This window comes from Anabrus simplex, chromosome 9 (assembly GCF_040414725.1).
Source record: "Anabrus simplex isolate iqAnaSimp1 chromosome 9, ASM4041472v1, whole genome shotgun sequence".
Taxonomy (NCBI): Eukaryota; Metazoa; Arthropoda; class Insecta; order Orthoptera; family Tettigoniidae; genus Anabrus; species Anabrus simplex.
Genome location: NC_090273.1, coordinates 7,073,157 through 7,096,088, shown reverse-complemented (window position 1 = coordinate 7,096,088; position 22,932 = coordinate 7,073,157). Strand labels below are relative to the sequence as shown.

General features: G+C 38.9%; 1 protein-coding gene across 1 annotated transcript in view; it reads right to left on the bottom strand.

Moving 5' to 3' along the window:
• The window catches only part of Tbp (TATA binding protein), a 98,435-nt gene extending 85,955 nt beyond the window's left edge, over positions 1-12,480 (bottom strand). The window contains exon 1 of the mRNA XM_067153937.2: positions 11,829-12,480. Coding sequence (XP_067010038.1) covers positions 11,829-12,047 — 219 coding nt within the window. The 5' untranslated portion in view covers positions 12,048-12,480. The remainder of the gene's footprint in view (positions 1-11,828) is intronic.
• Positions 12,481-22,932: the final 10,452 nt, after the last annotated feature.

Genomic DNA, 22,932 nt, shown 5'->3' with positions numbered 1-22,932 from the left:
AACTCTTTGGGAATAACCTTGTCTTCTCATATATAATTTGTTGGTTCTTGTGTGCTCTGGTCTATTCTCATTCTCTACATAACTTGCTGAACCGACGTCATCATGTATTTGACTGTGTGTGCTGTAAAGTTCCTTTAAGATTAACCTGCCAACCTATTGGTCCTTTTCCTCAGTGGATCCTTTAGTTTCTGCTTCTATTGTTATCTTGCCGTTCTGTGATTTGCTAGATAAGTATGGGATTATTTAGTGATTCCCAAACGGTACTGAAGTCGCCCAGCCGATTGATTATGGGGTCTCTTGGTTGTGTTCCTTCCTTCTTGATGGTCCTTTGAGCATTTTCTATCGTCCTTCCCACATTACCTACCACTTATATTTTATCTGGGGATAGGAGGTACCTGTTTAGCCGTGAAGTGACAGGGTGATGAGGATATCACTTGTTTCTAGACCGAATAACACCGAGGTCCCGTGGGACAACCGGTGGGTTATGCTGTGTTAAGTCATTGCTCCCAATTCCGTTGGTTATCTGGTTTGAGATGTATTCTATCGCCTTTCTCTGTTTAATTGGATGTGCTGTTGTGGAATGTATACTGTTAATAATTACGTGAAATTGGTGGGTTATGTGACTTCAGATTGGTCCACCCTCCTGAGTTTCCTGTTAACCACTTTCTATCCTGTTTTTCCTATGGCATCTCCTTTTAAAGCTAGAAGGTATGGTTCTAGTCCTGAGTCTGGTAATGTTGTTACGATACCGTGAGTTTATTGTTTTCTATCCTAGAATTATTTGGCTTGATGTCAATTGCTCTGTTGTGATGACAAACTATATGCGTACCCACCATCTGAAAGATCTTGAGGTCTCCAACTGCAGCTACCAATATTCATCTTGTCTTGAGTAATTATTCCCCATAACCCATGGATTTTGGTCATTTTCCTATTTTGTTGATGTAAGTATATCTGATCTTATTTCTTGTTTAGTTAGGTTATGTATGGAATGTATAAGTGGTGTTGAAACAGATTAATTGGAAATTAATTAAAGGATTTTGGTTCTGTAATTAATGGGTTTAGACATTAGTTGTTAGCTCATTGATTTTAGTCCTGCTCCATAGATTATTTTTTAAAGGAATTTTAACTATCACACCTTGATTTTCTTGTTTGGATCGTGTAAGCTGTTATTGATATGCAACATATTCTTTTTCGATCCTTGCCTAGTTAATCTGTAATTTATTGGTGTGAAATTTGAGTTCTCTTAATATGTACAATTCTGTACCATTTTTCATTTGACTGAAGGTCATACACATGAAACGTCCTGAGCACATGACTGAGTACGTTTATGTTATGTACTGCTTGAAGTCGTATTATTTAGTGTTTAATGTGGATTTTTGGTGATTATATGTTAACGACGTGGTGTGTCTTTGCTTTCGACTATTGGCTAACTGGTACTGCCTTACATCAGTTCTTGATGTCCTTTTCCTTATCTTGTAACTAATCCTGTGCGATATTTTATTTAATTTCTGTATTAGTTATTGTAATTTTGAGTTCTACTGTTACTTTAATTCTATTGATATAAGTTCTCATATCTGGTATGGTGCAGTGTTCCCGTTTTCTTTTGTTCGGCCAATGGTACGATTTAGTCTGGAGTCCGTCTTCTACGAGTTTAAGTTATGTGTGATTTATTGTGGATCTTGTGATTCTTTTAGTAAGATATCACTGAGCTTGTCTCTCTCCCTTTCCTTTTATATTTTTGCCCCTTTTCTGTGCTTGGTTTTCTCTTTTATCCTTTGGTTGCCTGTTTGGCCAATTAAGATGTCAAAGAAGGTGAGATAATGCATTTCTTGGTAATCTAAAGAAAACATATTTTCTGATCTGTAATTAAGAATTTAACTTTATATTCTTTCTAAGGGTGAAATGTAGTAGGTAACAAATCTTAATTAGAGGCATGACGCCAAAAAGGGTATGAAGTCAGTTAAAACTATCTGTCTTAAACATTCAACGAATGGAATTCCTTTAAAACAAGTGTGAATTAACCTATGTTTCTTTCGTGGATGATGAGTTAAAAGTGACTGGTAACTTAAAAATTTAAGCCGCAATTATTATGAAATTAAGAAATGAATATAACGTTGAAATGACTCTGGTTTGGCACACTGAAGTTATGTGTAAACGAAGTCAGTATTAGTGGTCATTATCTAATGTGGACATCATTTCAAATTTAGATTGTTTCTTGACCACTAACCTAAGTGAGTGACTGTATTGGTGAATATGGTGGGAGCTTCGGTGGGGGGGAGGCTGTTGTGGAATAACGCATTTGTGCCCCTTCCCAAAAACAGTTTAGAACTGGCTATCTTGCCGTGGAAATTCTTTTCATTTACTTTATTAATATATGTGGTTTCTCCCGTACTATAAGTGATCTTGGAATTGCTAATCTCATGTTAATTATATTTCTGTCTGCGGACTAAACGCGAACTTCTTTAGGCTTCATACATACATTTATTAATTGAACCGGCCTTTTCCTACGGTCTCTGCAGTGTGCTGCAATCTTGCGTTTACCAATCTACTCGGGTCGCCCCTCCTACTGCTCTTCGACCAATCAGTCGCGGCAACTTCGTTTGGGAGCTAAGGTCGGCCGTGATATGAAAGGACTTCATCTGTGGAAACCATGGTGTGCGGACGTGTGATGTGGTCTCCCAAAATGCTAGTGTCTGGTTGAAGTATAGACCCAGGATGAGAGTCTTGAGTCATGGGTTTTAAAACCCTTTTTCATTTCTTGATTTTTCTAGTTGGCATCGTCCTACTCATATGGAATTATTCCCTTTTATTATTGTGACCGGGGAGATGAATACATCTGTGAGTATACTACGATCTGACCTATTCCTGCTGACTATTGGATCCATACAAGTAAGTCCTTCAAACAACATAAAGCTTAACTTCAGTGATCATAAAACTAAAATTTGTCTGGGAAAGTACTTCATGAAAAATTGAGTGAATTATTGTGTTTCAGAACCTACTCTCTCTATGCGGTGGTTATTGAATGTTTGATAATATTTTAAAAGGAGTGAAGATGTGGATGTAAAATTTATCACAGAAGTATAGCAAATCAATAGACATTGTCAGTGTTCGTAAAAGGAAATGTGTTAATTTTATAGTTATCATTATTCACCCATGAATAGGCTATACTTGAGTGTGTAATTTATAACTAATGGTTTCGCCTACGTGGCTTGAACACTACGTGAGGTTCCGCATGGGCATCAAAATTCTAGTTTGCTTTAATTTATTTTGTCTTTTAAACTCACCTTATATTTTATTTTTCTGGTAATTTAATGCTTTGGGTGGGTTTGATTTTCATTTGTTTTATTCATGTTTTTGACATTTGTTGCGGTCTTACTCCGTGATTGGTTGTTTAGCTTGTTTCTAGTGTATGTATTTTGTTGCCATGGCAATAACTGTTTTTCTGATGTGGGTGTGTGGCCCTGTTGGTTTTCGCGGGTTGGTTGTGTAATTTATTCCTGGTTTTAAACTTTTGTTCCTGTGAAGTATTTCCCAATCCTTTTCAATCTCTCATATTAATATATCTTCTGCTTTTCCTCTGTGTTTTCCTTAACTTGGAAAAGATTTGAGTTCCTGAAGTTCATTTTGTTGGGCTGGAATTCAATGCTCTTGCAAATGCTCACTGAAAGGTTGTTTATTAATGATTGATCCCAAGGTTACAACATTTTATTTTCTTGTCATTTATTTAAATAAGTCAAGAAAGACGGGCCCGTGTCATTAGTTTTAAATTTATCATAATTTATTAATTACAATATTTCTACTTAATTTGTTTGTTGTTTTCCTTTATAGGACGATGACCATTTCAGTTTTTCATGTTTAACTTTCCTCTTTCTTGAATTAAAACTTTTGATTTGGTTGAAAGTTGAGTTTTCTTTCATAGTCTTGAGTAATTCAACGCTGAAACAAGTAAATTTTCTCCATGTCCTCTGGGATTTATGGGGCCTATTAATTGGTAAGTTCATGTTTTGTGTTTGTTTCTACCTTTGTGGTTAGTATTTCTGACTTTCATTTTCCTTGTCCCTTTTCCCACTGGCTTAAAGGTGGTACCGGCCGGTGCATTTGTTGCTGACCGTTAGTGTAGTGGTGCTTATACTGCGCTGGCGGGTCACATGTGAAACTTATTCCACTTTCTTCCTTCGTTATTTTTCCAAGCAACCACTCCTGGACTAAATCATTAAAAACAGAGTCTAACCTTAATATTCTAGGTCTCCTACACTCTATCACTGACAAGGGAAGGGCATGAACCGGGGAATCGCAGATCTTATGTAAATTTTGCGCAAACAGGTTAAACGAATAAAACAACAGCCAAAACATTTCTTGTACAAATTAATTTATGCAACCTGCAGAAAGCGTTAAATTTTGCACGTTTGAATTGGCGCACTTGGCTATGCAGGACTGAGGCGAGTGCTGGGTTCACTCGTCGAGGGACCGCACCACTGATTTTTCATATTCCGTTAGTAATTGTGTAGCACATCACGAACATGGCATAACAGCATTAAGAGAAATAATTTAATTCCTGCATTGACTGTGGGTCAATAAAGGCAGTAGAATAAGACTGTTATAGGTTAATCAGTATAACAATGGACGATACACAAGAAAGCAAGTTACTCCTTATAGTTCATGCAACAATGATGCTCATGCACAAAGCGGTTCTACGCCAACCACACCTAACGAAACAAGGATAAGGGCAAGTGGAACATTTTTAGTCACCGCTGTCAAAACAAATTGCACAGAATGCTCAAAGGCTCCTGGGTTTTTGGACAAGTTCTGACTTCAGTACCAGGCTTATTGCCACAAGGGACAAAAACGAGGAGACAATGAAATGAAATGGCATATGGCTTTTAGTGCCAGGAGATCCCAGGGCAGGTTCGGCTCGCCAGGTGCAGGTCTTTTGATTAGACTAATGTAGGCGACCTGCGCGTCGTGATGAGGATGAAATGGTGATGAAGACAACACATACACCCAGCCCCCGTGCCAGGGAAATTAACCAATCATGGTTAAAACTCCCGACCCTGCCGGGAATCGAACCCGGGACCCCTGTGACCAAAGACCAGCACGCTAACCATTTAGCCATGGAGCCGGACACGAGGACACAATAATTGGTGGTAGGCCTATGTCAGAGATTGAATTCCTCTGCACCTAAACAATACCAGAGTTAAATAACCAAACAGGTCAAGCAGAAAAAGAGATTTAGTTCTGGAATACTTTAGTGAATGACCAGAAAATGCAAACATACATCTGCCACAACGGAGGAAGCGCAATAGATTTAGTTCTAGTAAAGGGCATAGAGGTGCAGTCCCAAACACTTCTCACACGTACTGATGGTGCACTGATGAGGAAGCACATTCCAGTGATCACAAACGTGTACTGCAGTCCAGCTAGAGAGACAAGACCTAGTAATGAAAAGAAACTAAAGAGATGTCTAGACTCATCTCTTCTACTTCCCGGAATCATCTCAACATGATAATACAAATTACATGTTTCATGGTACATAACCTCTGATTGTGATTTGCTCCCCTCATTTGAGGTTAAACAAAGCTCTCGACAGTGCTTAAACATGGCCGGTTGAACATCGGTTTTAAGCAATGTCTAAGTGATAAAATAACGTCTCTGCAATGCGGCAGCCATACTTAGGCATTGTTAACCGTACACATCGTCTAAAGACTGTTTCTGCAACCGGCCCTCTGTTTTCAAATTCTTACACTCTATTATGGCGCTCATAAAATAATGTCCTATTCCTCTCGATCACATAGGTAATTACCGAGAAACTGGTAGCAACATTTTTTTAATGGGACTATACTAATTTCACCCAATAGAAAATTAAGAATCGAGCGACAAATACAGTGATGAGCTAGTTTGCAATCACATGAGTACTTACTTAGTATGTGTGGGTATTAGACAGAAAGCTGTGATGTCCAGTGTACTGTCGTCCTGCACGACTTCCGCTTTCTTGATAAACATGTATTCCATACGTAGCATATTGTGATGGTACTGTGCACAGTCAAAATGTCTGATGGTCCACCAGACTCGTAAAAATAAAATTAGAAGAGATCTTCACAAGAAACTAAATGGGTGAGTTTTGTTTCATTTTATATTTTAAAGTGTAAATTAATTCAATTTTCTCAGGTTCGCCAGAGTACAGTACTTATTACTTAAGATATGCAGTAAGGTGGTTTCAGATATTTCCGCTAGGATACAGGACCAAGCGGAGTGGGGAAAATGCTTACGGACATAAGAGACTGCATTCCACATGTGCCACCTTTGTATGATTATGTTCTGAGTAGACTACTGCTGAAGTGGAGGGAAATGTATACTTCAGCAACGAGGAAGAATTGGACAGGCTTCTTATTTATGGTGATTGTAAAAGAAATGCAACGCCAGCGGCAACATTATACGTGGAGAGGTATCCGTTACAACAGCGTCCATCAAGAACTACCTTTCGGAGATTGTGTCAAAAATTGTTATCTGATGGAAACCGGATGCCTTATAAGAGAAACAGAAAACAAACGAGCAACAGGACAATCAACAACAATAGACGTTCTTGTGGCAGTTGTGCACAATCCACAGACGATAACAAGGGGCATTTCGTAGAGCACAGGAATAATCCAGCCAAGTGTCGTTAGTATTTTGCAACGGTACAAGTACCACCTGTACCACGTATCATTTCACCAGCATTATCACACCTGCCAACTTTACAAAACCAAAAATCAGGAGATTCTGATATGAAAATCAAGAAAAATCAGGAGATACAAGTGGTCAAAACTGCTTAATCTACATGTCTTGCGCAATACAGTATTATGGTATATATAATAACACTTATCGTCTGAAAACCGGACTGTTGCTAGAAGAGACTACAAGGCTAAAAATTACATATCTCTATTCCCTCACAGGAAGTATGCGAGTGAGATGATCGGTCTCTGATAAGCCTTCCGAAAATATTATGAACTCATGCTCCACACGTGTGGATCAGTCATGCACTTTAGATCGGCTCCACAGCTAAATGGTTAGCGTGCTGGCCTTTGGTCACAGGAGTCCCAGGTTCGATTCCCGGCAGGGTCGGGAATTTTAACCACCATTGGTTAATTTCTCTGGCACATAGGCTGGATGTATGTGTAGTCTTCATCATCATTTCATCCTCATCATGACGCGCAGATCGCCTACGGGTGTCAAATCGAAAGACCCGCATCTGGCGAGCCGAACATGTCCTCAGACACTCCCGGCACTAAAAGCCATACACCATTTCATGCACTTAGATGCCATTACTTAGCAAATGCACAGATTAATATATTGCATCACACGCCCACACTATTATGTGAAGCGCAATGTTATTTTTATCAAGGAATAAATTAAAATTCGCCAGGATTGTCTCCAGATGACTCCTAAAATCTCTAGAAAAGTCAACAGTCACTATCCTTGAAATTCTGTCATTACATTACTAAAACAGATTCCAAATCTAGCGACTAGTCTCTAGAATCGAATAGACTGATGTGAACGAACACGAACATAGCACGCAAGAACAAGAGATTTACAATCTATTTATGCGTCCGATATACAGGTTTCAATAAACATCGCACATCTCTCATATTAGTAAACATCGAAGTTTCATTTGAAAGTGGCCAATGTGCGAAGGACTTTTGGCCACTGGCGTACAATGCTGAATGGCAGGATTTGAAAACAAATGTTTGAAGTTCACCAAAAAATAAGCTAAAATCGGAAGAAATAATAGAATAATCAGGAGGTGGGAAAAAATGCCGAAAATCCGGAGTCTCCCGCCTTAATCAGGAAAGTTGGCAGGTATGCATTATGAAAGGAGGGTGGAATTCTCTCGGTCTTTTTTTGTGCAAGTACGAGACAATAGACAATTCCTCCAGTGAGTTCTTTTCACCAATGAAGCCACATTCAGTAACCATGGCAATGTAAACCCGAGAAACGTGCACTACTGGGCTATGTTGAAATTGCATCCATTCTTTCCAAAGACCATGTCATTCATTGAATTTTGAAGTGACAGATTTCATCTCGTGTACTAACTTATGTCTCATGAGAAAGTACTTAAATTACTGTGTTATCTGGTCTTTTTCTGATCCAACGGCAATGAAACAAAAGCTTTCTAACTCTGAAATGCTGTAGGCCTCCATCATACTGCTTTTTTCTCCGGCCCCCTCGAGATAATGGCCAGGTATGTGTGTTTATCAACAAGTCACGAGTCAAGCACGAGAACTATGCGCCCAATATCAAAGCAAGTGGCGCATCTCTTTCTTGCTGTCTAATGCGTACACATTTGCAACCTTTTAATATCTCTGAAAGCACGGTACTCGTCTGATTTGCAAAATAAGCACATTACTGAATTTGTTGCTTGACTCTTTAATTGTTCTACTGGATGAAATTTTGACAGTCCCATTTAAAAACACAAAGTTGCTACCGGTTTCTCGGTAATTACGTATGTGATCAAGAAGCATAGGACAGTATTTCATGAGCCCTTTAATACAATTTACAGGATTTGAAAATAGAATGTCTATATATTTAATGGATCAGAAGATATTTGAGGTGGACAACTTAGCTGAATCACCGATCATCATATATATGGATTACTACCTATCTGCTTGCAATTTCTCAATATTGTCTACTGCAGGCTAAGTTACTAGTTAATGTATAATCTAAAAATATCATCTTGATACAATACTGCCCTTCTGGGAGAATACTAGAATTGGTCCACCTGTGCCAATTTTGTATTCCTGTCCTGACATTTGATCCTCCTACGTAGTATGGTAAGTGAGGTGTGACAGTTACTGGAGTGAGTTTGCAGTTGCAATCACTGGTATTCCATACGAAGGAAGAGAGTTATTAGATTAAACTATCTTTACATCTTTCTGTATTTAGACCAACTTTGTTAAACAGCAAATTTGAATCAAGGTGTAGCAAAGCTAACAATGCAGTGAGCTCGCAGTTGTGTCCATTGGTATTCTGTAAGAAAGAAGTGGGTTCTTAGATAAAACTATCCTTACATGAAAGTAGTGAGAATGATTACTGGCACAACACAAACAGGTATAGGAGGGTACCACAAGGTTATAATCTGGGACCATTATTATTTTGCCATTTATCAAAGATTTAACCAAATCAATTATAGCCTATATTCCAAATGCCTCCTTTATGCTAATGATTTAAAGATTGCACAAACAACTAATGAACTTTTTAGAAGAATCTATATGCTGGAGGACTCGTATTGAACGTAGTAGAGACTACGTGTAAAAAAAAGAAAAAAAGAAAAAAAAAGAAAAAGAACACCTGTTTACCACTTTTGCTCAATAAAATACACTGTTTCCATTTGTCTTGCCCCTGCAATTCTCTTCCAACATCCTGAAGTAGTCCTATTTTTACACTCAGTCCCTCAAAAAACTTGTCTACTTCATCCTTACCTGTTGCTTATCACAATGCCAATCTTACTTAGGCCAACTAAAATTAGTAGTCCTCAAGAGAAACTTTTAACCTTAGTAGGTTAGGGATCACTGGTGGACTGGATAGTTGTAGCCACCTGATTATAATGGGGATCACAACTCAGTACATGTCCAATATACCTAATTCTACTCATCTGATTGTGTGTACCCATAAGATAGGTTAGAAATTCAACATAGTGTGGCTGAGACAACAGAATTCAGTAAACAGAACTGCCAAATATCGCTCAGCAGGGCATTCTATGTTTGAGAGTGAACAAAAGTTGAATTAGGCCTATATGTTGATAACAAACAAAGCCCCCACGATACAGTGACAAGATCATTCATCACACAAGAAGCAAAGACGGTCTGGGAATATAAACCCGCCAGGTTAGAGCTTCAAAGTGGCCTACAGGCCTTTATTTGGTCATCATCGGCTGATGCTCATATCCAAGTACTCATATTTATTCTGTGATTCTTCCAATCCTTGAATTTAGGGGTCCAGGTGTTTGAAGGCTAAGGAGACTAATCCTGGCATGAAACATACGACCACATCGGTTGCACCATATAGAGAGTGGAGGCTGTTTTTCAGCCTGGCATTGTTTATGTCTCCGATGTTTTTCTGCTTCCTATCTACGATGTTCACACTCAAATTGTGTAATTAGGCCTCTAGTACTCTCTGGACAACAGCATAAGTATACTTAGATAAAGCCATTGGTCTCGTTTGGTAAGACCAATGATCGGCTTAGGTCAGTTCCAGCATATTTACAGTCGTTTTAATTCTTATATTTAAGTATTGCCTGCACACTTTTTAGCGATAGATTTACACCCTAGTGTTGAATCAGTCGACCTTGGCAATCTTCGAGATTTGTACTGGCAACCTTTGAAACACAAACTATGAATCGCTTATGCATCGCTTTGCGACATCTGGCGTACACTTTACGTACTAGTACTGTTGTTATTTACACAGCAAAGCCAAACTATAGAATTCACTCTAGGAATAAGATTCACATCGAGAAATGTTATATAATGTGTGACACAGTTGTTGGCTTAAGATAACAAGGGTTTAGAAAATTGATATTGATCGATCATATTATCGATTCAATTCAGATTTCATTTCCATTCAGTAGGCAGTACTACCGGAACCGTGACAGCTCCCTCCTTCCTCCTCAAAAGCGTACTCAAATCTATCGCTAAAAAGTACGCAGATAATAGGAATAACTCTATTGGCCAGCCGGTGATTGGATTCTCAAATAGCACCACCATAAGTTATGGGGTTATGGGGAAAATGCAAAAACTAGTAGCAGTGCCAAAATGAGACATACTAGCCACGATGTAGGGCGAGATAGTTATCCATTTCTTTCCTCAATGGGCCAGAAGGTTACGTCTTTACTAGGTAGTTCACATCTTAATAATAATAATAATAATAATAATAATAATAATAAAAATATGAAAATGATAATAATATTTGGATTTACGTCACAGTAACTAATTTTACGGTTTTCTGAAACGCCGAGCTGCCGGAATTTAGTCCCTCAGGCCTTTCACATGCCAGTAAATCTACCGACATGAGGCTAACGTATTTGAACACCTTCAAATACCATCAGACTGAGCTAGGATCAAACCTGGCCAGTTGGGGTCAGAAGGCCAACGCACCTCAGCCCTCTGAGCCACTCAGCACAGCAGTTCACATCTTTACGAAGGTGAAAATTATGCAAAATTGATGTGAAACAATACTTGAAATAGTTGAGAGGAGATATCCTTCCTTTATGCTTGCCAAAGACCCACCAACCCACCCCTAGATGTATTGTTACTGATAAGAAAAAATTAAAACGTACACTATATCAATCTCCAAGATGTATTCATTTTCTGTATTCCCATTGGCAGCAAGGCAGTTCCTACTGTCTCCGATAGAAATTTTACACCCAATTATGTCATTTGTAGGGAGATACCATGAACATTAAGGAACTGCCTGGCAGATCTGGTTTGATACAGTTCTCCACACCTCCCCATCCTGGGCCAATTCCAAAAGAACCATTATATCCTACATCTTTCCTAAGCTGTTCATCATACATTTCCATGTGACAAAATTACTATTAGTGACTAGTTAGAATTTGGTTTATTGGAAAGTACTGCTGGTGGCGGGGTTAGAGTAGAGTTTGGTTAGGAGCAATTTACGACTTGTTCAGGGAGTAATAAAATGTAAAACTAGGTCCTACTCAATTTTAAACCAAATGTAAATAAATTAAAATTTACACAATACCCCTTTATAGAACAGAAATAATAATTTATTACGTTTCAGCTGGCGAACATTGCGTCCCGTCCCCCACCCCTGAAACCACCAAATATATTACTACTCACCGGGGTCTGGGGTTGCATCAAACTCTGAGGTGTTGTGAACCCCGGAGCATAGTGTGGCATGGTCTTTTGTGGAGTCGCCAGCATTGGCAACTGTAGGGATGTGCCTTGCTGCTGCTGTTGTTGAGCATGTGGAAGAATTTGTTGGTCTTCTTCAGGCTGGTGAAGTGGTGTTCCTATACTGGGTATACTAAACCCAGGGCTAGGTAACATCTGATCCATTTTGTCAGTTTTTTACGAACGAACGACGATGTTCATAAATTCAATGATAATTTAAAGTTCCAAAAATCAGTCCATTAACATCACAGAAACAGTGCCATGTATATGCTGTCAGAATAAAGAATCACCTGTGTTACAAAATTAAGTTTACCAAACCTTGAGTCCTCAAAATCTGCTATTTGAAATGAAAAAATGAAGCTATCAACTTCTTAGATACAACTGCACCTAGAAGACACTTTAAAAACAACAATCGCGATCACTTCACTGTATTTGCTTCACATTCACACTAACCCCATTATCGCAATCCCACAGCACTACATTACACTTCATATAAAATCACCATACAAAATTGTACTAATCTTCAACCATTTCTTGAGTTCGGGGTATTCTAAAAGTTGTACTGATCGCTGAATCTTCTTCTTCTTCTCCCTGGTGTTGTTGTTGTTGTTGATGGGGTTGGGGAGGGTTGGGTCCTCTTAATGTTACCCAGTCACGAATCAGGAGTACAACTTTACTGTTTTTTATAAGAAGACTCCACATTAAAAACACAATAATAACGAAGCACTTATTCACAAAAAAAACACTATGCTGTACACACGTTATGACCGAAAAATATGTACCAAATTGAACAGATGTTGTGTTCATATGACAATGGAACGTAGGAGTGCGAAAACGTTGTGAAAAAAATGAAGATCATTTACAAAATTAATTTACAGTCATTAACGTCATTAAGGAACTGGTTTATAACTTTGAAGAAGTTGGAAGAAGGTTCGAATAATAAACAAGAAGCACTTGTTGGTAAAGGGATGTGTAACTGTACCATGAAAAGAAAATGATTACAATCGCCTTCTGGATTTCCACATACAGTGAGGGAGATTAGTAATATTAAAACGATATTTATATAGAGGAGTGAGAGCATGATTGAACCGTAAACGTATAATGTTAGTAATATGCCGCCGTGTATATGAACCTTTAAGATACCAAGGTTTCTGTGGAATATATGGCTGTAGCTGGTAATAGAATTGACATTTCGTACGTGCAGAGCGTTGCTACATTTCCTGAAAAGATTGAAAAGCGGCATCTTTAATAAGAGAATAATAATCTGGAAGAGGGGTAGCTCCCGTAAGCGGCTCAGAGGAGGAATTACTAGCTTCTTTAGCAGCAAGATCAGCTTTGCCATTTCCTTGATTTGCGGAATATCCTTTTATCGATATTAAATAAACACCCGAACTTTCAAGTTGATAAAGGACATATTTGACATTATCGCTGACACTCTTTGATCTGCACCTATACAGTATAATAAGAAGGTGCTCTCAGTCACGAGCATAGTACAGAATCTGTCTTCTTCTACTGCTTCTTTTTTGGGGGAAAATAATGAGCTTACAGTACTCTGTGATCATTGCCCACTACTATGACTGCGTAACATACGCCTCCCCAATACGGTACAGCAATATGAGAGATATGGACCTAGCTCTCATTTTTACCACCGAGAGCTGCTTCGCTGGCATTGAAACACGATTGTTCATTACAGCACACGTTAAGTGTTTTGTATATTTCTGTTTATATATATAGTCAATCACTCAATAAACATATTTGAATCACACCTTGCACCTTAATAAAGAAATTCAGTGAAGAACGCACCCCTCTGCAGCGGAAAACCGTACAAAATAATGTTAACGGTAGGTAGTAAATACTGTACAAAATAAATAATTTCACACACTTTTCTGTTTAAGTGTTTCGCGTTCTCACATTCAAATCTTTAAAAGATCTATTTTATTTATGTGGCAATGTTATTTAAGAATACAGGAATAGGACACTCGCAAATAACTTCACTCAATAACTATGAATGTCCTATTTCAGGACAACTGAAGTTAGTAAAATCACGCAACACAGGCACTAAATAGTAACTCATAGAAGCAACAGAAGGGTATGATGCGCAAAGGTATCACCCAAATATCACTATAAAATTTGTCACAAATGGAACATAATAATTGCTTTTACACATATCAAGTGAAAAATCCCTGGTTTTCCGTGGTTTCTCATTTTCAAACCAGGAAAATGCTGGAGCTGTACTTTAATTAAGGCCACGGCCGCTTCCTTCCCATTCCTAGGATTTTCCTATCCCATCGTCGCCATAAGACCTACTTGTGTCGGTGCGGCGTAAAGCAAATAGCAACTTTTTATCGATAACATGTATTTGGCAGTGGTATCTGCATAGAAATCGTGCATTACTGTATACGAATGGTCTTTTAAATATACTAGGGCTGTTAATACTTCAGCCGCGAAAATCTATTTCTCGCGCCGCAGATTCATTTTCTTAAACTTAGACGGTTTGATGTTTTTGCATGTAAGAAAAATGAACCGGCTTCACAGTTTCATTTGACTGCATCTGATACAATTTTTTTAAATCACTATTCATATCCTGGGAACCATCAACATAGATTTTTTGAGTAAAGAATTTCTTACTTTTCAGAATGTGCCATTTGTCGAAAGCAAGAAGGGGCATTTCACTATCAGCAGGACGACAGATCTTCGGTTTAATGTGTTTTGAAGAAGACATTTTTCTTATCCTGATAATATTAGTCTTATGATGATCAATCACAATGCGCAACACGAAAAAACCGTACGCTTCGATTTCCTTTATTGTTTTGAGTGTTAAAGTATGTAGCTCTGTGCATAAAAGCCTCTTGAAGAGGAAAAATGCTGCCGTGAACATTATTTTATAGTCACAGCAGAAATTAAGAAACAGAAAAGTTTATTGACTACGGTCATTCGATTTCCACTTTCGCTTGCATGACAGTCATCCTGAGTAGTTTTTATTCGCTAAACATACAATGAAGCATCTCTCTGTTGAAAAAAGGTGTCGAGTTTCTTGTTATATAACATCTGCTGTTCGCCGGACTACCAACAATCACAATCTCTCTGCTTCATGTAGACACTGACTTTCTGCTAGGAGGCGCTCCTTTACCAAGGGAGTTATTCCAGTCTCGCAGTTTATATCTCCTGGGTGGCGTGAAAGTGTGGTTTTATTCGGTGTGGCAAACATATCGTTCCGATTATTTCGAATTGAAATTCGGCGAGAAATCCTTTCTTGAAATAACATTTAGCCACTTACAACGTTGTTGCTCGTTAGGAGGAAATTCATGAAACGAAATCTCACTTCCCGATCTGCATTTCATCTTACATTAAGGCACACAGCAGTAAACAAGATTATGTACATACATATTCTGCCCTTTTAAGCCACGACTAACACATTAGGGACACAAGACGCTCTCAGGAGTGATCAGTAAGGGATTGAATGTTCCATAAAAGAAATGGTGTGGATCAAGGAGATGGGCAGATATCAGTAAATAATGAACCATCGAAATACAAATTAATGGTGTATGATTTATTACAAAATAATTCCGTCCTTCTAAGAATTATAATTGTGTGAGATGATCATTAAATTTTAATTTTACGTTACCTCTTGCTGTAATCCTAAAATTCCACGAACCTGCTACGCAGGCGTAGCAGGGGGAGAGGTGATACTCCCACGTGGCGCGTCCCAGGTGGCGGATAGGGGTGTCCTAACCGGCTTGCCGGTGGACTTGAGGGAAATAAAATACCTCTCGCGGACCAAACACACACCCCGTGTGGGTGGGGGAGGCAGACGAATAATACACCCACGGTATCCCCTGCCTGTCGTGCGAGGCGACTAAAAGGGGCGACCAAGGGATGAATGAATTAGAACCATGCAACTACTTTTGATTCGTACCATCATGCGGGGAACACCATGGGTTGCGTGTACTTGCGAGTAGTATCACTAATATGGTACGAAATATGTTTGTGATTCGTTGCAGTAAAAAGCCTGGCCTGGTGGATTCCAGTACCCGTGCGTTGTACCCATGTGGGTAACACCGCGGGTCTGGGCGTAGCCTGTGAGTTGTACCACTATATGAGCGGCACCGTGGGTCTGCGTTGCCTGTGATTAGTACTCACTATGTGCGGAACACCACGGGGCCCTTGGGACCGGCACCCGTGACTAGTACCCTAGGTGAGGAAACTCATCGGTTTGCGTTGGCTGTAAGTGGCGCCATTGTGTGCGAAACACCATAGGTCTGCGTTACCTGTACGAAGTACAATACTTGTGAGTAGTACCATCTTTTGTGGAACACCGTGAGTCTTCGCTACTTCTGATTAATACCCCAAAATGACACATACCATGGTTCTATTTTACTCGCGACATGTACCATTCTGTGGGGCCTTAGACGTGGATTTTGCACCCCCTTTAGACACCAAGCATCTTTGTGCTTTATAAGTGGTTCCTTGGTCGGTAATAATGTTATTTTCGTTCTCTATTGAATCCGATCCACTGGTTTTTGTTTTTGTTTGTTTGTTTTGTGTTTTGTTGGGTTCCTGTCCATCCATTCATTCTTCATGACATTTTTTATTTTTATTTTGGTCAGTGGATGCCTTTGTAATTTTTATTATTATTAAGAAAAGAGCGCACAAACGTGCATAAAATTAGTATACATTGAACAAATAGATACAAAAATACACTATTCTTTGCTGTATTCCTTTAGAGTCTTGTGTCTCTGTGTACAAATTGTAAAATGATAACGCTCACACACTTTGTTGCATAGTTTGCATAAGCAGCCTTCATCTGGGTCATGGAAGTATGTTTTCATGCACAATTTATGGTGAAATCCATGTACGGCTAGTCTAGTAATGGCACTACGCAAAACCTGGTTTGGTCCACTCCATCTTCGGTCTAGCATGGCTTCTGTCGTGAAAAATTCCGGCCATATTTCTTCTTGTTTTTCCTTTCTTTTCCTAAGGACTGCTTCTGCTTGTGGTGTAGATGGTAGCTGCAGGATGTACCTCATATCCTCTATGAAAAAGCGTTCTTTTGCAAGCATATACGCTAGTCTTGACGGCGCTGTTTTTGCTATCCCCAGTATTCTTTTCAGGAATCTGGCTTTTACTCTTTCCAGGGTTTCTATGTCGGTCTTAGTAAGGTGGTCCCAAATGAGTTGAATACCATAGGTGAGAGTAGGGAGAATTTTGCTGCGGAAGAGAAGCATTGCTGTTTCTAGTGAGATCATGGTGGGGTTTTCAATGTCGTAGATCCCTCGTATGGCTGCTGCCGTTCTTTCTCTTATGTGTATTCTGTAAGAGGTACCATTAGATTGAAGAGTGATGCCGAGGTATCGGAAATTACCTACTCTTTTCAAGGTCTGTCCTGAAAACGTGATTGTGTCTTGTGCCGCAACTCTTCCTCCTTTTCGAAATGTCATGTAAACGGTTTTGTCTTTATTTAATTGTAGGTCATTTTCGTCGGCCCAGATCTGTAACTTGTCCATTGCTTCCTGGAGGACCTCCCTGTTTCTTGAGCCTAGTATCATATCATCAGCATAGGCGTATAGCACGACTGGAGAATTCTGTATTATCTTCGTTACATCTGCTGTGGCGATGTTGAATAAGATTGGGCTTAATGGATCACCCTGGAGGACCCCATTGGTTTGTGTGATGGGGGACGAGGTTGATACACCGTCTTCGATTTCAACGAAGTTGAATGCTAGCAAATTATTTATTGCAGTGACCAGAGGGTTGTTTTGTCCAATCATATGTTCTAGCTTCTTTATTAACTTGGCTCTGTTCAGGAAATCGAAGGCTTTCGTATAATCAATGAAGACAACGTGAAATTTTCCTCCTCTGTGCCTTAGTGCCTCATGTATGTCGTTTAGTAGATTTGCAATTGCGTGCAGGGTCCCTCTCCCTTTCCTGAATCCAAATTGCTCCTCCGGAATGTGGATTTCAATTTCCCTCTCAAGTCGCCGGGCGAGAATTCTTGTGTAAATCTTGAAGGAGTTGTTCTCTAACGCTATTCCTCTGTATGAGTTTTCATCGTTGGCTTCTCCTTTTCCTTTATAGAGGATTTTCATTCGTGATTGCCTCCAGCTATCTGGAATAACTCCGCTTTCAAGACTTCTATTGAAGAGTTTTGTCCATACGGGACCTAGTATTTCCAGGGAGTCTTGTAGATTTTCAGTATATATCCCGTCTGGCCCTGCAGCCTTCCGCTTTTTCATGGAAAATACTATCTCTTTTACTTCTGTAAGGGTTATTGCAGATATTGTTGTATTGTTCTGTTTTCTGATGTCGAGAGCCCGGGTTCTGTTTCCTTTGTTGAGAATTGTTGAGAAGTGGGTTTTCCAAGATTCAATGGATATATGATTAGACTGATGATGTACTCTTTTCTTCAAGGCTATGTAGGGGTCTTTAAGAGCTTCCTTAGCTTGTATCTTTGCATGATCTTCCATATATGCTGATTTCTTGAGAGCTAACAGATGCTTATAGAGTTTTCTTTGACGAGCGTACATTTGAAGGTTTGATTTATTCGATTGTTGTCTGGCTTGGCGCAGTAGTTGAAGTGTTTTCCTTCGTTCTTCATAACACTCATGATCGAACCAAATTTTTGAGGTCCGTTCTGTTTTGGGTATCATGGCGTTTTTAATGTAGTGGTTGATAATTTCTAGAGCAGAATCTGTTTGGTCTGCTTCAACGAGCTGTGATGCTAATTCTACCTTTGTTTGGTTTGCCTGTAGATTATCGATGTCTAGTTTCCTTGATCCTGTTTGTGTCAGTTTTACTTTGTCTTGGCAGTTCTTTCTTACTCTGAAAGTCGCATAGATTGGTAAATGTTTCTTGAGTACTGCGATGTTTTGTCGCTTTGCTATTTGGTGATCTATAAAGGTGATCCCTCTGCCTCGGAAGAAGATGAGGTCGATAGTGCTAGTTCCATTCGGTGCAATGTATGTAACTTCCTCTTTTTTATTGATCAGAGTGTATCCTTCAGCTGCTAAGATTTCCAAGAAGAGATCCGTCTTGCTGTTCGGTTTGTCGAGCCTGCAGTTCAGGTCGCCGGTAATTATAACATTTTCTTCCTTTGCTACATATGTTATTGCCCTAATGACTTGTTCCATCGCGTCATCCATAGTTTTTGCAGGGCTGATATAAATTCCTACGAAAGATATGTAGGCTGTTTTCACAACAATTGTATTTTCTTCAATATTGATTTCTTTGATGACTCCTATTTTATCATTATAGAAGCAGGATACGCCTCCTTCTGGTCTTCCCCGGCTCTTTTGGATTGCTAGTGCATGTTTGCTGTAGTAGTGAGGTATGTCTAGATTTTCTGTGATCGTTGTTTCTGTGGTAATTATTACATCTAGTCCGTTCCATAGGTCATCAGGTGTTGTTTCGATTAGTTTCCGTAAGCCTTCTACGTTCCATAGCATGACGTTTATTTCAAGAAAGTTCGTGTCCTTAGTCTTTGCTGATTCATCTTCTGCACTGACCGACATGTCAAAGTTCGACCCCAACTCGCCTTTCTCGGCGAAAATTGAACCTTCTGACTATTACTCCTTTTGGCCAGAAACCTGGTGATTTTACTTTGTCGAGTTCCTCGGAGGAGAGACCAAGTTTAAACGACTTATTTATCGCTTTTGTTTCCAGCATTTCACATTGAATGTCGCTAGTTATCCCATTTTTCCTCAAAAAGTTTACGAGGGTTTCTTCTTCCGCGCTGTGGTGAATGCTTCCTACATACAGCCATGCTTGTCCTGATTTTAAATCGAAGTCCTCATCGGTTCTGGTCCCTCTGATGACTGGTCCATCTTTTCGCTGTCTAGTTTGTTCTTTCATTTCGAACCATTAGGGGCCGATGACCTTCGATGTTAGGCCCCTTAAAACAACAAGCATCATCATCATCAATCCTAAAATTAAAGCAAATGGGATGGTACATGTTAATGAATTCTTATTAATTCTGACAAAAAATTGTTTTCATTAAGTCATATTTTATCGAATATTATTTTGAATGTTAAATTTGATTTTGCTTAGAGAATGATGCTCGTACACATGTCAAATCACGCCTGAAAATCTGGAACAAAGTTTTAAATGCTTAAATCACATGACTGGCCAAAAAGAAGAAAATACAAAAAAAATAATAAATTTTCCTTTTAAAATTTCACTTGATAACTATTTCTCCAATTTAACTCGACATTTCAGTGATTATCTGTTCAGCGTAACCTCAGAATACACGTCAATTTACGTGATAAAAGCAAGCAAGCAAGAAAGAAATTTTTTAAAATCAAATGTAATCTTTAGCCATGTGTCATGACCTCAACACAACGCCGAAACTCATAACAACAAAGGTAACACACACATCAGTAATTCACAACAAAAATAAAATCACTCAACCTGTGGAAATAACAAAAAAATGCACGTAATAAGTCTCGAGTTACCATCATCGACCAAGGGAAGAATTGTAACCAATTACAAATAAGGATACTAGTTTACAAATATTCACACATGTCCACACGTTATCCGTCTATTTTATGGAAGTGGAATACTCCCATAAAGAATGGCCTGCACACAGTAATCAATCCGGTATAAATGGTCTGGGTAATAGTGACTGATAATATCGTCAATATCTACATCGAACTCAGGAGGACGTTACCAAAATTTATCAAATATCGAGGAATTGAGTAATATAATACAGCTACGATTTCGATATTATTGCGATGACGCTCATCCAGTATGACAAAAGGCTCTACCAATCTCATACGCCCAATTTTATTTTGTAGGAAGACATGTGGTTTACCTCGTGGTTCAATAATATTTTATGAAGACGCCATCGCCTATGGTTCTCTCACAAAAACAACTACTCGCAAATACATCAAAAATGACGATAAATTATTCCTAAATAGCCATTCATCATTGCACACAACATTGCAGAAAATAGATTACATGTGCTTCTGATCATAGAGACGCGAAGATCCGCTCCCAAATGGCACATAAAATCACCATAATCCATGACACATTTCTCCACATGGCACAACGTGAGAGGTACTATATCAAAATAATTCGCCACGTCCGTCCAAAATATCACGGGAAAATTCTCATAAATGACTGGAACCACGCATAAATATAATAATCAGACAATGTCTTCCCTTAAAAGTATGAAATTGGATCCAAAATAAAGCTATCCGTATCGTTAACATAGCATTAATATATGAAATGAGCCTGCTCCCTCATGAAAAATGTAGCAAACACTTTTGTTAAAATACAGGAGAAATAAATTCCGAAGAATTAAAATATCACGCGTACACAATCCTTAATATAACAGTAATTGAATGGAAACGTAATATTCTTTAAAGGTTAGCCGATGGCTGATATTTAAACCAGATACTTGTCCGATGACATGACTTATTGAAACCTGCGAGGTCGATGATGTTGACATACCATCATCACGCACCTTAAAATGGTATAGTAAGAGAAAATACAAATTCAACGTCGTATAACACAAGAAAATTACATGGTAAAGATACTAGAAATCTACTCAAACTACTGTTCAATCAATAATCCCTTCAAGAAGAAAGTTAACTACATATTACAGCTACATAGAACAGATAAGACCCAGTATAAATGAAATGTGGACCTAACTTGGATGTCTTGATGACCCTGGTCTCCTTCTAGGCTGGATTCATGGCATTAGGACACTGTCGGCATTGGTCCTGTATTTTAGTACTGCATCCTGATCTGGGCGATGTCTCCGGGGCACAGAATTTCTTACTGTAGGTCTCCATTGCCTTGGCCGGTATCGAACTGGTACTGCTTGATGTGCACTGAAACTTTCACAAAAATATAGTATAAATTCCCCACTCGAGGTTTCCCAGTTGACATGTAATGATACGTACCTTCTTCCTAGACACTATGGATGTCTGCTATGACTGTAGATGGTCCGTTAAACTGCCAAGAAATAACACTGTTCTCCTCGTGGTGCAAGTAAGAACTGTCCAGGTCTTAAAAGACCTCCCTGCGTAGTGAGCTTCTGAACAAAACGCGTAGCCAGCAGATAGGCAAGTAAGTAAATCCTATTTCGGGTTCACCACCTATATTCTGAGCCCTGGCGTCATACCTTGTGATTCGATTGACGTCCTGAATTCTTCGACGTTGTAATTAACATGTCCCCTAATTTCTTGTTAATTAATTAGTTAATTAATTCCACAATTAATTTAATTTCCGAATATTATTATTTATGCCTTCCTGAAATGTGATATCAAAGCTTTTATGCACACTTGTTGGAGAATGTTTATTAAGACGTCGAATCTTAAGTTGTGATATTACGAAAGATTTTGAATGTAATACTTCTTGTGGATAGAGAGTTCAGCAGTATTAAAGTTTTTCCCGTCTTCTCTCACGGTGATAACACTATCCTCCACCACTCAACAGGTCATACAAAAAGAAAAAGGAGAAAATCATCCCTTTGTGTTCCACCGCAGACCCTCTGCGCGGAACACATGGCCTACAGTCCGGTCACATAAAATTCACTGCCAATTACAATAGACCTAAAATGTCACATCCACCTCTTGACTATTTTAAAATTTTATTCCCAATAAAATTTTACTTAACGATCTCAAATATCTTATTATGTGGCATTTTGGTCTTAGATCCATTAGGTAGCTAATTGATGAGATTGTTGAATAAGTCCTTGCAATGATTGTGAGAGTTGGAGGTGTTCGTTTACACAATGACTGTAGTTGCCAGGCGTGCAGAATTTATGCGGCTGTTCTTTCTTCTATTCTCGCGTTGGTTGCTCAGTAACGTTGACACGTGCCGGAATTTCACCTTCAGACAGATAAAACAGTTTTAAATTAGCCGAGTTAAACATTAATTCATGTCCACCGTCCAGGCTCTGCACTTTATAGCCATTGTTATTGTAGGCTTTAATAATCTTGTAAGGACCGACGTACAAATCTGCAAATTTTGCATATATGCATTCCGTAGGCTCAGATAGGGTGGGTTTGCGGATCAACACATAATCTTGTCCTTGTGGTGGTTGGCG